Source organism: Alnus glutinosa, chromosome 12, assembly GCF_958979055.1.
Source record: "Alnus glutinosa chromosome 12, dhAlnGlut1.1, whole genome shotgun sequence".
NCBI lineage: Eukaryota > Viridiplantae > Streptophyta > Magnoliopsida > Fagales > Betulaceae > Alnus > Alnus glutinosa.
In genome coordinates, this window is record NC_084897.1 from 9,002,917 (window position 1) to 9,019,318 (window position 16,402).

Consider the following 16,402-nt stretch of genomic DNA (forward strand, 5'->3'; position numbering starts at 1 on the left):
AATCTAGGTCGCACAACCCACAGAAGGTATTAACAGCGGATTATGGGCTGGTCCTCCGACAAAGCGGTGTTTTTTAGTGAACCCAACGTGAACACTGTTCCATCCCGAAGACTACTTGGTGTGTTTGATGGACCAATTGCAAACAAGGTGGCTTTCCTTGTTTTGTTCGGCGAGTGTTGGTTCATCTTGAAGTTTTTGAGACCTATCGGCGGATGTGAGCGGCGGCGCGTGTTGCTCTGGCTCTAGCATAGGAGTAGGGATAGGTAACGAACTCAAAAAATCCTCATCCTCTTCAATTTGACTCTACCCCTGAAGAGTAGGGATGGGCGAGAAGTAAGATTGTTGCTCAAAGAAAGTAACATCCATAGAGACAAAGAATTTTCTAGTAGAAGCACTCCGTCGACTTATGTCTTGATTGAACACACCTACTACTGCAGCATCATCCTCCGCTCTTACAGGTAATTCGGCCACTACTCTGAATGCATCTGCTACTCCACCTGATGATCCGTGGGTCTTTCACTCAGGTGCCTCTGATCATATGACTGGTATGTCTCCTTTATTTTTGTCATATAATCCTTGTTCAGCCAAAGACAAAGTTAGAATAGCTAATGGTTCTTTGTCGCCAGTATCGGGTAAATGATCTGTTTCTGTGACCCCTTCTATGACCTTGGCCTCTATTCTTCATGTCCCATCTTTTATCCATTGCACGTATTACCACTGAGCTGAATTGTCTTGTCATCTTTTACTCTTACTATTGCTTCTTTCAGGACCTAGCCACAGGGAAGATGATTGGCAATGGTAGTTTGAAGGATGGCCTTTACTATCTGGACTCTCAGCCCGACACACATGGTCGGCTCATACAGGCTTATCATACAGTTCGGGCGGATGACTCGGCAGCTAGAATCTGGCTCTGGCATCAACGTTTAGGGCATCCTTCGTTTTTAATTTTGCAATGCATGTTTCCTACATTATTTTTGCAAGTATCAATAAAAGTGATGCACCTTTTGTTCTTATTCATACTGATGTGTGAGGTCCTTCACGAGTGGTTTCTTTATCTGGTTATCGGTAGTTTGTGTCTTTTATTGATGATTTTTACCGAACCACATGGGTCTACTTGTTAAAGGACAAACGTAATGTGTTTTCTGTGTTTCAAATGTTTTATAAGATGGTTCAAACTCAATTCAATGCCACGATTAAAATTGTTCGCTCTGACAATGAGGGCAAATATATGTCTAGTAATCTCGAGGCCTATTTTTGCAAACACGGCATTATCCACCAAACCACGTGTGTTAATACTCCGCAGCAAAATGGTGTGGCTGAACGGAAAAATCGGCACCTGTTAGAGGTGACTCGTTCCCTTATGCTTGACACGCATGTTCCTAAATCTTATTGGGGGGACGCCTTACTCACTGCTACATATCTCATCAATAAGATGCCTTCTCGAGTTCTAGATTTCCAAACACCCCTTAAGGTGTTGTCCCCACTTCTCTCTACTGCAAAAGGTGTTTCTCCAAAAGTTTTTGGTTGTGTTTGCTTTGTCCATATTCACGGTCCTACTAGGAGTAAGTTAGACCCCAGATCCCTCAAATGTGTCTATGTTGGCTACTCTCCCACTCAAAAGGGGTACAAATGTTACCACCCTCCATCCAGAAAATACTTTGTCTCTATGGATGTTACTTTCTTTGAGCAACAATCCTACTTCTCGTCTACCCCTACTCCTCTTCAAGGGGAGAGTCAGATTGAAAAGGATGAGGATTTTTTTGAGTCTGTTACCTATCCCTACTCCTATGCCAGAGCCGGAGCAACAACATGTTACTAATGAGTCTCCAACTAAACCTACTGATCAGCCATGTGCACCACCTGTGGAAGAGTTGAGAGTTTACTCCAGACGCCAGAAAGCTAAGACCATTCCTGATGCTTCATGCCAAACATCTGATTCGGGCTCAGGTACTATTCCTTCAAGTACTACTCAGTCTACTTTTGATATGAATTCTGTAATACCTGTTGTTAATGATACAAGTCTGCCAGTTGCACAACGCAAAGGAGTTAGGTCATGTACACACCATCCAGTGTCTGATTTTGTTTCTTATCAACATCTCTCTTCACCATATCGTTCTTTTGTATCCAAATTGTCTTCTGTGTCTGTTCCTAGAAATCTACAGGAGGCACTTAATGATCCAAAATGGAGGATAGAGATGCATGAAGAAATGGAAGCTCTTCACAAGAACAAGACTTGGGATTTGGTCAAATTACCTAATGGAAAGAAGGCTGTTGGCTGCAAGTGGGTGTTCACTATCAAGTATAAGGCCAATGGTTCTGTGGAACGATACAAAGCTATACTTGTTGCAAAAGGCTTTACCCAGACCTATGGGATTGATTATGAGGAAACATTTGCACCTGTAGCAAAAATGAACTCAATTAGGGCTCTATTATCTATAGATGCAAACTTAAATTGGCCTCTACATCAATTTGATGTAAAAAAATGCATTTCTTCATGGAGACATAGAAGAAGAAGTTTACATGGAAATTCCCCCTGGATTGGAAGATTCGTCCTCAACAGGAAAAATGTGCAAACTAAAGAAGGCTTTGTATGGCCTGAAACAATCTCCAAGAGAATGGTTTGAGCGGTTTTCCCAAGCTATGCAGAGATTTGGTTACAAGCAAAGTTAAGCTAATCATACACTTTTCATCAAGCATTCCTCTCAAGGAAAGGTAACAGCTTTAATTGTGTATGTTGATGATATTGTCTTGACAGGCAATGATGATGGGGAGATGCAGAACTTAAAACATCGCCTTGCAAATGAGTTTCAAATAAAAGACTTGGGGACTTTGAAGTACTTTCTAGGCATTGAAGTAGCAAGGTCAAAGCATGGTATATTTATCTCCCAACGAAAATACATACTTGATCTTCTTAAAGAAACAGGAATGCTCGGGTGTAAAGCTACTGACAATCCAGTAGAGGTAAATGTTAAACTGGGAGAATGTGGCAAAAGCCCCTTGGTGGATAAGGGCAGATATCAGCGATTGGTTGGGCGATTGATTTATCTACCCCATACCCGTCTAGACATTACATATGTTGTTAGTGTGGTGAGTCAATTCATGCATTCTCCGCGAGAGCCTCACATGGAAGCTGTTTATCATATTCTTCGCCACTTAAAATCCTCACCGGATAAGGGACTGTTGTTTTCTCAACATGATCATTTGAAAATAGAAGCCTATACAGATGCAAATTGGGCTGGCTCGATTACTGATCGAAGGTCTACATCAGGTTATTGGACATTTATGGGAGGTAATTTGGTTACATGACAGAGCAAGAAACAGTCTGTGGTTGCCAGATCTAATGCAGAGGCAGAATTTAGAGCTATGGCTCAAGGAGTGTATGAAATATTATGGTTGAAAATACTTTTCACAGAGCTTGGGTTTGACTCCAAGGACTCAATGCGATTGTATTGTGACAACAAGGCAGCCATCAGTATTACTCATAATCCAATCCAACTTGACCAAACCAAACATGTTGAGATTGATTGACACTTCATTAAAGAAAAACTCAGAGAAGGTATCATCTACACACCATATGTGAAGACTGGAGAACAATTGGCGGGTATGTTGACAAAGGATGTTTCTAGTGGTACTCTTCATTCATCCTTATCCAAGCTGGGCATGCGAGACAGCTATGCCTCAGCTTGAGGGGGAGTGTTGAAAATAACGGACCTTTCCACATTGGATCTTACCATATTACATTTTATTCTCTGATTTTATTCTAATTGTATTGCCTATTTTCTTTCCATATTAGTTCGTAGGGTTTCTCTATTTATATGATGTAATCGCATGAGATCATCAAGTAATAAGAATAATTCTTCTTCCTCTACGTTTCAACACTTTGTGCTATTGACTATCATGACACTTTTAGTCCAGTCATTAAACCAGCTACAATCAAGTTACTTTTAGCTTTGGCCGCCCAGTTTGATTGGAAAATCAAACAATTGGATATCTCCAAAGCATTTCTTCATCGTTTCCTTCATGAGGATGTATACATGGAACAACCCCAAGGGTTTGTGGATCCTAAGTTCCCTAACTATGTGCGCAAATTGCACAAAGCTCTCTATGGTCTAAAACAAGCCCCTCGGGCATGGTTCACACGGCTCTCATACTTTATTAGAAATTGGTTTCTCTAGCTCTCAAGTTGATCCTTCCCTATTTGTTTATCACACTAACGATTCTCACATTTTCCTCTTAGTCTACATAGATGATATCATTGTCACAGGTAACAATGAGGCCACCATGCAGACTATTATTGCCAAACTCCAGGTTGGCTTTGCAATGAAGGACCTCGGCTCTCTCTCCTACTTCCTCGGCATCCAAACCATTCGGGACTCCACTGGCCCCCATCTCTGGCAATCCAAATACATTTAGGACCTCCTCAACCGTGCTGGAATGACAGACTCCAAGCCCTACCGCACACCCTGCACTGTTGGCTCCAAAATGTCAAAGTTCGCAGGGGAAGTGCTCCCCAACCCATCAAAATATCGCCACATCGTCGGTGCTCTCCAGTATGTCACACTCACTCGTCCGGACATCGCATACTCTGTCAATCAGCTCTGCCAGCACATGCATGCCCCTACTTCAGTCCACTGGACAGCCGCAAAGCTTGTCCTTCGTTACTTGAAAAGCACCGTAGACTCAAGCCTCTACTTCACCAAAGGCCCCTTCACACTCACTGGATTCTGCGACTCCTACTGGGCAGGAAATCCCGACGATCGGTGCTTCACAACCAGGTATGGTATGCTCTTTGGCCCAAACCTCATCTCATTGTCTGCCAAGAAGTAGTATGCCGTATCAAGATCCAGCATTGAAGCCGAGTATCGCGCCATGTCCCTCACACTACCGACCTCTACTAGCTCCACATGCTCTTCTGCGAATTACAGCTCTCATTACCTTCACCACCAATCATCTGGTGTAATAATTCAAGCGCCCTAGCCCTAGCATCCAACCCCATGTCGCATGCCCACACAAAACATATCTAAGTCAACGTCTACTTCATCCAGAAGAAGGTTACCAACAAGGACATTCAGCTTCGCTACCTCTCCACACTTGATCAAGTAGCTGACCTCTTCACCAAGGGCCTCACCGCCGATTGATTCTGCTTCTTGAGTGACAAACTTCCAATCCTTCCTCCCATCAATTTGCGGGAGGTGTTAAGGATACTACAGTAAACTCATACAACACAATCACACCGATTGACAGCAGACAACATCTACACAAATCAGCCATGATTCAAGGAAGCTTCCCTCAGCTAGACAACAAGATCTTCTCACCATATCAGACCTCCTACAGCTAGCATATCTCCGGATCCTCTCATTAATCCTATTCCTCTCGATACACACCAACGGCTATATTGCCTTCCAGGACAGGATACGACTTACCATATTCAACCTATGTAATTATAGAATGCCATATACACGGCACCCTGTATAAATCTATAAATACTATATCAATACAATACCTAAGCCTCAAGTGCTAAGGCATTTTACCCTAATATTCTTTTATTTTACAATAATAATCTGTCCTAAATTTCCTGATTCCTCGTCTAGAAGATTCTCATATTTAGATTTCCTTTGTCGTCAAGTATTATTTTAGTTATTATATTATTCCTAATATGACTTTCCTTTGGCACCAAGTATTTCCATAAATTTGGAATATCCTTTGGCACCAAGTATTTTCATATTTTGCTTCTTTGTTTTATTTCCATTCTTAGGAGGATTTTATTACCTTTCGTAGCCTTAGGGTTTTACTATAAGTTTGGAACAAATTGTATTGGAATAAATAGTTTTTGCCATCAACAATATTGTCAAGTTATTCTATCAACGTGTGTGTTGATTGTGTGTATTGAGAACACAGTTTCTCTTTTACATTTATCATTTCTTGCTACATCTATTGGTATCAGAGCCTTGACTATCCTAGTCTGATGGCAAATGATGGAAACGAAGGCAACCACTCTGACAACGAAAAACGTGGAGTGCAGGCCCTTTGGGCAGCTGTTGACGCCCATGATCAGTGCAACAGGAACCATAATCGCAACCAGAATAGCGCCAACAAAGAGGCACGTGGCCATTCAGGTGGAGATATTAGCCCTGAACGTCGACGAAGGCACCAAGCCTTCTAAGTGATATCTAGTGAGGAACAAGATGAAGGCTTCGAAGAGGAGGATGATGATGGTGGTCGAAGGAGGCAGGAAAACCCTCACAGCTTTCGAGTCAAGATTGACCTTCCTTGTTTCAATGGCCATCTCCACATTGAGAATTTCCTTGATTGGATTCTCTAGGTACAGAACTTCTTCAATTATATGCAGATTAAAGACACGCATTAGGTGAAGTTAGTGGCATACAAACTACGCGGTGGCGCTTCAGCATGGTGGGAGCAAACGCAGAGTAATCGACGGAGGCAAGGTAAGTAGTCGGTCTGTACTTGGCTCAAGATGAAGAGATTGATAAGTACTCGATTCCTACCCCCGAATTATGAGCAAATCCTTTACCAACAATGTCAAAATTGTTGACATGGAACTAGGCCTGTGACAGATTATACGGAAGAGTTCTGTCGATTGGATTCACGAAAAAACCTCTCAGAGGCGGAAGGGCAACAGGTTGCACGGTACGTCGGTGGGCTATGACTAACCATTCAAGATCAAGTCACCCTACATTCCACCTAGACACTATCAAAGGCGGTCAACCTTGCTATGAAAATAGAGATGCAGCTAGCACGTCAACCCACACGACCACCACCTTTCAGACAAATGGTGAAGACAACTAAATCCCATATACCGCCGAGCCAGCAACAAGCCCCACAAGTTTGGCAGTCACAAGGTGAGAGCAGCAGTACTTAAGCACCTAAGGGAGCTACCGTCCAACCTCAAGGAAAGAGCCGCAACCATAGCAACCCTTATGCACGGCCGATGCTCGGAAAGTGTTTTCGTTGTGGCCAACCGGGTCATTGTTCAAACAAGTGTCCAACCCAGAGGACAGTGAACATGGTGGAGCTGGCAAACAAAGAGGGAGAACCGTATGAAGAAACTGATGGGACTAAAGAGGAGGATCTGCTAACAGGTCTTGCTAACATCGACGGGACTGGTGGAGAATTCGCAGAAGGAGACGACAAGGAATTTGTTGATTGCATCGTCCAATGAGTCTTGCTAACACCGAAGCATGAGGATAGAACGCATGGGCACAACATCTTCAAGACTCATTGCACTATCAACCAAAAAGTGTGCAACTTGATAGTTGACAGTGGAAGTTGCGAAAACATCATCTCCAAAGCCCTTGTAGCCTCCTTGCAGTTGAAGACGAAGAGACACCCAAATCCCTACAAGATCAGTTGGATCAAGAAGGGAACCGAGACACGGGTAACTGATACATGTCGAATCCCCTTTTCAATTGGTAAATCTTATAGGGATGAGGTTATCTGCAATGTTGTGGAAATGGACGCCTATCACATACTATTGGGAAGATCGTGGCAGTATGACTTGGACGCCACATATAAGGGACGTGACAACACGTACTTATTCTGGTGGCACAGGATGAAGATCATATAAGTATCAACTGGAAGCAATAGCCTCTTCCCAAAGCAACTACATCAGGCGGGATGTCTTCTCTCACCGTCGGTGAAGGACAATTCATGGATGATGCGGAGGGAGCCGAAGAGTTCTTGACGTTGGTGGTCAAAGATGAGGAGGTGGTACAAACTACTCCAACCATCCCGACAACAATACATTAGTTGTTGGAAGAATTTGGGAATCTCATACCAGTCGAACTACCAACTAGGTTGCCCCTCTTGCGAGATATTTAGCACCACATCAATTTGGTGTCAGGTGCCAGTCTTCCCGATTTGCCACATTATCGTATGAGTCCCGACAAGCATAAAATTCTACAAGATCAAATGGAGGATCTTATCCGCAAAGGCTTACTTAAGGAGACCATGAGTCCATGCGCGGTACCTGCATTACCCATACCAAAGAAGGATGAAAGCTAGAGAATGTGCGTTGACAGCCGTGCCATCAACAAAATTACGGTTAAGTATCGTTTCCCCATTCTATGGCTGAACAACATGCTGGCTAGAGCAAAGGTCTTTTCTAAACTTGACCTTCACAGTGGCTACCACCAAATTAGGATCCAACTGGGAGATGAATGGAAGACGGCTTTCAAGACGAAGGAGTACGAGTTGTTGGTGATGCCATTCGGACTATCCAAGGGACCTAGCATCTTCAGGCGCAAGATGAACCGAGCCTTGAAACCATTTATCGATAAGTTTTTCGTTGTATATTTTGATGACATCCCTAGTTTACAGTCAAAGTATAGACGAGAACATGGAGCAATTGCGAGAAGTCTTGTTGGTATTGAGGATCAACAAGTTGTACGTCAATTTGAAGAAGTGTACTTTTCTCACGGACAAGATGTTCCTCGGCTTTGTTGTGCGGGCCGACGACATTCGTGTTGATGAGGAGAAGGTCCAAGCAATTTGAGCATGGCCAACCCTAACTACCGTCGGTCACGTCCGTAGCTTCCACGAGCTAGCAACCTTCTTCTGACGGTTCATCAAGAACTTTAGTAGCATTGTGGCTCCAATCACTGAGTGCATGAAGAAGGGGCAATTTCGATGGGGAGGAAAGCAAGAAACTAGTTTCGTCGTGATTAAAGAATGATTATCTTTGGCACCTTACTTGCGTTACCAAATTTTGATAAACTCTTCGAGGTGGATTGTGATGCGTCAATCAGGGGTATAGGAGTTGTGTTGTCACAAGGACGGCCCGTCGAGTTCTTCAGTTAGAAAATGAATGAGGCTCGGCATAAGTGGACTACTTATGAGCTGGAATTCTATGTCGTTATCCAGGCTTTGAAGCATTGGGAACATTATTTGATCCAACAGGAGTTTGTTTTGTATAGCGACCATCAAGCATTGAAATTTGTCAATATCCAAAGCAAGTTGAACCGAATGCACGCTCGGCAGATAACTTTCATGCAAAAGTTTACCTTTAGGATTAAGCACAAGTCGGGGCAGCAGAACAAAATTGAGCCGACGAGAAACTTTACTTGTGACGTTAAAGTCCAAGATCATAAGCTTTGAACACTTCAAAGATTTGTATGCTGAGGACACTGACTTTCAAGAAGTATGGGAGAAGTGTCTGTCCAAATAGCCGGCGGCAGACTATCACATTCAAGATGGGTATTTGTACTGATGAATCAACTGTGCATCCTCAAACCTCTCTACAGGAACAAATCTTGCGGGAACTACATGGTAGAGTAATCGAGCGTTACTACTAGCCACATGTAAGAAGTGATGTCAGCAAGTTTGTGCATAAGTGTCTCGTATGCCAAACGGAGAAGGGCCACGCGCAAAACACCGGGTTGTACACTCCCTTGTCAGTGCCCAACAACATATGGGAAGACTTGAGTATCGATTTCGTGCTCGGAATCTTGAGGACCTAACGAGGTATGGACTCTGTTTTCATAGTAGTGGATAGATTTTTCAAAATGACACACTTCATCCCTTGCAAGAAGACCTCTGATGCCTCCCACATAGCCCATCTCTTCTTGAGAGAAGTTGTCCGATTGCATGGCATACCCAAGTCCATCAAGGCGAACCGAGATGTCAAGTTCCTCAGTTACTTCTTGATAACCTTGTGGCGGAGGTTTGACACGTCACTCAAGTACAACAGCACATGTGACCTGCAAACCGACGGTCAGACAGAGGTGACCAACCAGACCCTCAGTAACATGCTCAGATGCGTCTCAGGAGACAAGCCGAAGCAATGGGCAACAGGTCTACGGGCAAATCGCCATTCGATATTGTCTACACCAAACCTCCTAAGCATGCTTTGGACTTGGTTTCGCTCCCGAAGCTCCCAGGTTTAAGCTTAGCAACCAAGAATATGGTAGAACAAGTTCAACAAATCCAAGAGGACGTACGCCTGAATTTTGAACAAGCAAATGATAAGTACAAGGGAACAACCAAACCAGCCCTAAAAAGAAAGAGACCCAACAAACCCGCGAGACCCTAAAAGCCCAAAAATTCAAAAGACCTAAGACCCACAAAAGGCACTCAACACTTGATCATATGAGCCTTGCCTTTCTGACGCTAGGAGGTTGCGTAATCATTGTCATAATTAATGGAGCTTTTCAAATTCAACACATCCGCCCTACCTTTGGTCTTTTGACGCGCAACCATTGTTTCCCAATGAAGTTCCTTTTCGCTTACACTGGCATCCAAGATAGCCAAAAGTAGAACCTCATCTACTTCACGATCCGCCGTCCAATCCAAAGGCATGTCAAGCGGATAAACACCCAAGGGGAAAGGGGATACACCATCCTCCTCATCCCAGATCTCATCACCCTGATCCCAAACAACCACCTCCCTAGATGGATTAAAACCTATCGGCCACTTCTGAGACTGGATCAGACCGTTCACCCTAAGGTTCTCATCCTTATCAGCGGTTGGAGTGACGTAACTACCCAAAAGAGGGAGCACCTACCGCCTCGTCTTCCTTTACAACCAAAGTATATGACGACGCGACCGACACTTTAGGCGAAGCTTGCCCTGACAAACTCGGGTTTAGAAATCCCCTCCGTAAGAAACCTCTCGCCGAAGAAGTTTTCTTAGAAGCAACCTTCACAGGAGCTGCCTCCATCAATAAGCTCTGTCCTCGAGCTCTGTAGAAGTTTAGACTCCTTTGGGCTCAAGGGTTCCCCCGGCTCTGACGCAAAAGAAACGCTCGAGAGAGGAAAATGAGTAGACACACCAGCAGTATCAACCCTCATCACCGCCACAGAATCAGCATATGACCCCTCATCCAAATGCATTGCTCGACCTTCCCTAGCCTTCCTATAAAAATGTTGGAACGGCTTTGAAACCAACGCCTCTGGAAAAAAGAGACGTAGCCGCTCTTCCAACTCAGCTGCCCCTAAATGAATGACACCAAAATCAGCCGACCCAAAAACAAAGCTTCCCGGGTCTGGAGAAAACTCTTCAGCCTTGAGAGAATCTTCAAAAGACACCAAAGGCAGCACCTCTGACCCTAACTCTCCTACCTGAACCGACGATCCACGCCTAGATCCATTGGCCTACTGAGAAAATCTGAAAAGGAGCTTAAAACCGTTACCAGACAACTTGTATGGGCTTCTTGCTGCCAGCCAAACAACCCATAAATCCTTTGGCTATGAAGCCTTTGGGCTTCAAACCCGACCCAACTAAACTACCCATAAATCCTCTGACCCAATCCAGCTCAAATCGACACAGCCTTAGAAGCATCTTCACTAAGCGAACAAGGAAACTACCCTTCGTCTCTATCGTCTTCACCGTTGCACCGGTGAAAGTAGCCGCCAACGAACCAGGGAGCCCAAGTTCATATTCGTAGCAGCTCAACGCCATTCGCATCTCCTCACCTCCATTCGCCAACACAGTCGGAAACAAATCGACATGAGTCACAGATAGCGTCGCTATCTTCTTCTTTGCTGCTATGCTGTAGATGGCCGCCGACGAACCAGAGACCCCTAGATCAAGCAAAATCATGAACATTGGCTTAAACCCCACAGACTTCTCATCAACTCTATCCATCGAATGAAGCACAGCCGCGTAGGAACGACCGGACGAAATATCCTCCTTTTGTTTCCCCACCGTGAAAGGCTCCTCGAAAACCAGCGACCGCTCCTTTGCTTCGAGAAAATCTAGCAACTAATGCAGCTCACCCATAACCGAGACCAACCCCAACCCTCACAGCCTTCAAGGAGCCAAATAGCCCCTTTTCGGCCACCCTCAGCATAGGCAACCACCTCTAGGTAACGGCCGGCCTTGTTCCCACCCCCTCAAACCATCAAAGCTTTCCCATCCTCTCGAAAATACTTGACGAAGTCCTTCACTCGATCTATCAATGCCTCTTCAACTATGGCCATCAACCACACAGAGAACTAGAGACCTAGAAAGATAAACCCACAAATGCCCTTCCTCCTCTCCAAGCGAAGCTCAGAAGCATCTGCTTTCGCTGAAAAGGAGAATCCTTTAGCTTCCGCAGAGAAGCAACGTTCCATCTCAGCCTAATCCCTATTCATACCCCAATCCAACTGTTGATAGCAAAAGATAATCCATCAGCGACGAGAGAATGACAGCAAAAGGGACATTTTATGGGATGGAATACGTAGTGAGCCTAAGTTTCACTTGGCGAATTGGAAGACTGTTTGCTCCTCAATTCCTAGAGGATTGGGTGTTAAAAATCTCATGTTGTTTAATAAAGCTTTACTGAGTAAAGGGCTCTAGAGATTTGTGCAATAAGATAATTTTCTATGGATACAAGTGATTATTAAGAAATATGAGATCCAGAGAAAGGGCTAGTGTTCAGAGGAAACTAGAGAGCGGCCTACAGGGTGGGCCTTTGGAGGAATATTAGGAACGGCTAGGGTAACTTCTCCAACTGTCTCCTACAAGGTTGGAAATGGGTCCTACATTCGTTTTTGGCAAGATGTTTGGTGCGGTGAAGCGGCTCTCCGGTCGTCATTCCCATAACTTTATTTTATAACTCGCGACAAAGAGGCCTTCTTGTCGAATTACTTGACTTCTCCGACAATAATATCCATTGGAATCCAATTAAATTAATACTCGTCATGCATGGAATTGTTCAAAAAAGTGCATTTGCATGTCATCATCATATTCCATTGATGAGGAGCATCTCAGATTGTGAGGGCATGATAATTACTGCTTCACACAAATGCTATTGTGATGATTAAATAATGTGTTAGTATTATTTTAGAGCTTTTTTTTTTATATAACAACAAGAAGGAAAGGGGGAAAGGACGATTACGCCAAAAAAACACAGAAAAACTGTTGAGCCACCCAACAATAAACCCCAATACAACCAGATCAAACCAGGTAATCAAAAATTAAAAGGGAATTTGTCAAATGAATGACATGAGCCTATGAATTCTTGACACAAACACCAAGAAAATTGGCCGCCAGTTAAGGCGATTTCACATGGCATACCAGAGATGGCACAAAAAGGGACATGAACCTCAAAAATTCCCTCAACCCTTCCTGAATCCCCACAAGGAAATGACAATAACCACCAGAAAGAAGTTGACGCGGGGGAGCACAGATCTGCATCTCAGAAAACAGTAAAACCATAAGCAGCACTTCAGGCAAAAGCCAACAAAAAAGCAACATCGGAAGACAGCAGGGTAGATCGTGGAGAACACGCTCAGCGGTGTGGGAGACACGCGGGGGCACGGAGGGAGGCGATGGAGAGTGAAAAGGCCGAGGGTGACAGTTGTGAAGCACGTTGGCGGTGAAGGCAGACAGATATGGCTTGAAAGACCCAAGATTTGGACCCCAAATTTTATGAGGGAGCGACGGTCGGAGAAAGTGGTGCAAGGAGCAGACGCCGATATATTGGGGGACAAGAGCCATAAAAAGGACATAGATAGATCGCCAAAGACGATGAATAAGGCCTCAGAGAGGCTAGTTGGTGGAGACTTCATGAAGCAGAGGAGGAGGGAAGTACAGAGGTTCTTCCCTCCTCAAGCACAGTAGTTGTCTGGGAGTTTTTTTCTTTCGTGAACCTCAAGTCAGAGAGAGAGAGAGAGAGACTTTTTCATAGGAATGACTATCATTTTAGACATTAATTAAATATAATATAGGTGCATTGAATGCAGATTTATACATGTAAGTACTTTAAGATAATGTCTTTTTCTTTTTTGATAGGTATAATTTTAAAATAATTTCATGATGTCAAAGCGACATTTTAACATATAAGCTTGATAAGGCTAAAGGTCATTAAGCAGGAAAAATAAATGTACCTTGAGTCCGGCATTGCATACTCAAATGATCCATAATTTGAACCAGTATCATGGAGAGGAATTGATTCAAGCAGAGCAAGGAAACTAGCAAAGCCTTCAGGATTTATGCATTGATCTTTAGCTCCATCAATAGTCATACCAAGGTACAAGCACAAGTTCTGGTCATTATACTGATATAGAGGTCCACCTAATATCAAAATTAGAACAATGCAAAGGTTGCTCATTGTTAACAGATTGATGCTACTAACAAACATGAAAGACAAATGCCTATAATTTTTTCATAAGTAATAAAAATTTTATAAAAAAAACGTAAGGCACCCCTAAGTACATAGGAAGTATACACAGAAACTACCAAAGTAGCCTAGAACAAGAAAGAAAACCTAACAACCCTCAAAAACCCAAGCCCTCAAATCCAAAGCCTTCGGGAGACCCTAGCCCTATACCATGTTCGCCTTGCCGTTTCTAAGCCGGGAGGACGCGCTAGAATCACCGTAGTTGATGGAGCTTACCAGATTCAAAACTTTCATCCTACCTTTGGTCTTTGGACGCCCTACCTTTACTCCCCGATGGAAGTCCTCTTCAATGGCTTCCGACATTGCCAAGGACAGATCCATATCCTCATCACTATCCAACTCCCAATTCAAGGCCAATTCGGGAGGTAAAACACCCAAAGGGAAAGGAGAGTCGCCATCCCCCCCATCCCATATCTCGTCGCCCTGCTCCCACGCAACCACCTCCTAGACGAACCAAAACCAACTGGCCACTTGTGAGATTGGGTCAAACCATTCACCCTGAAATCCTCTCCCTTAATGGTGGTGGGAGAACCCGAAGTCGACACACCTTCCTTAACAACCGAAGTCGGCGCAGACACAACCGACACTTTATGTGAGAGATTAACTTGCACAACCAGGCTCAAATTGAGATACCCCCGCGAAGAAAACCCCTCACCGGAGAGGGAGACGGACATACCTATATCCTTTATGGAAACTGCCACACCAGTGGAATCCTGCACTGGAAGCGCAACAGCTACTTTCTTGGCTGGATCACTGATAGGTGGAAGCAAAGAAAGAACCCCGGCACTTGAGCAACTGACCTCAAAGCTTCCATAGAATCGGCAAAAAAATTCTCATCCAAAGGCACTTTTCTAGCTTCCCTAGCCTTCTGGTAATACTTTTGGAACGGCTTAGAGTCCGACAACACAGGAGAAGAGGAACACAACCTCTTTCCCAACTCAGTCACCCCAGAAGAAGACTGTGAGGAGGTAATGCAAGACTGAGATGCTTGCAGAGGCAGCACGTCGAAGAAGGACTAAAGAACCGAACAAGCAACAACCGAAGAAGAGGCACTCAAAGAAAAAGACCCAACAACATTACTTACTGGTGCCGGAGAGGTCCCCTCAAACCTAGTAGAAGCTACCAAAGGCGCCGAAGACAGCACCTCTGGTTACCGAGCCGGCGAGAGGGGGGGGGGGGAAAGTGAACCTAGAATTAATAGGACTCACAAACTTCTGAAAAGACCCCAACTGCCGAATTGCAGAGTCCCCGGAGACGGACAAGAAAGCCACCGAAGACGTCTCAGGCTGAGCAGGAAAGGAACCAGGTTCCGAACCGACAGAGGAGCCCAGAAAACCAGGATCAAAGTCCACTGAAGAAGACCCAAGGTCTGCAGAAATTTTCTTCACAATGGCCTTAGTCCCAGCCCGGTTGCCACGTTTGGGCTTCAGCCCCAGCCCAGCACACTTGAACCCGGAGAAGCTGAAACCCGGTCCAAAGCAACTCTAGAAGCCTCTTCCATGAACGAGAAAGCCCTAGCTTCTTCTTCTTCCTAGCCTCGCCACCACCATGAAAGCAGACTGGATTCCTCTTCTTCTCCGTCAACCCGGGTGGTTACTCCTCCAAAGCATAGCAATTCACCGCCATTCTCCCATCTTCGACCACCCTACACCACACCTCCGGAAGCAGATCCAACCCACGCAGCTCTAACTCCGAAACCCGTAGCCCAGGATGCTTGACATGAAAAACAGCTTCCCCTTGAACCACTTCCACAAAGGATAGAGAAACCCCACCCAGACGATTGGATGAAACACCCCCCTTCTATATCCCCTCCGATGTAGACGCCTCAGAAACCAACGACCGAGCCTTTGATCCGAGAAAAGTAAGTATCTTCCACAACTCACCGACAACCCGAGAACAGCCCCATCCTTCACGGCCTTCAGGGAGCCAAATAACCCCTTGACGACCACCCTTAGCGAAGGCAGTGACCTCAAGGTAACAACCAGCCTTATTACTACCCCCACAAACTATCAAGGCTTTCACATTTTTGCGGTAGGACTAGACAAAATCCTTCTTCACTAGTTCCTTCAACGCCTTCTCTACTATGGCCAACAACCACGCAGAACACTGGAGACTCAGGAAAATAAAACCAGAAAACCCCTTCCTCCTTTCCTCCAAGCGAATCTCAGACACATTTGCCTTCTTAGAAAAAGTAGAAAGCTTTGGCTTCCTCAAAGAATCGACGCTCCATCTCTGCTTAAATTGAGAAGCCTCAAAAAGAAACACCATGGCGACATACTC

The 16,402-nt window shown here is 44.6% G+C and overlaps 1 protein-coding gene across 5 annotated transcripts in view; it reads right to left on the reverse strand.

The window, feature by feature from the left end:
• The window catches only part of LOC133851268 (probable inactive protein kinase At3g63330), a 46,389-nt gene that overhangs the window by 18,306 nt on the left and 11,681 nt on the right, over positions 1 to 16,402 (reverse strand). For all 5 annotated transcript variants that reach the window (XR_009895786.1, XM_062287602.1, XM_062287601.1 and 2 more), the window contains one exon: positions 13,830 to 14,016. Coding sequence is in view for 4 of the 5 variants with exons in the window: in XM_062287602.1 (XP_062143586.1) it covers positions 13,830 to 14,016 (187 nt within the window). In the remaining variant the exon portion in view is untranslated. The remainder of the gene's footprint in view (positions 1 to 13,829; positions 14,017 to 16,402) is intronic.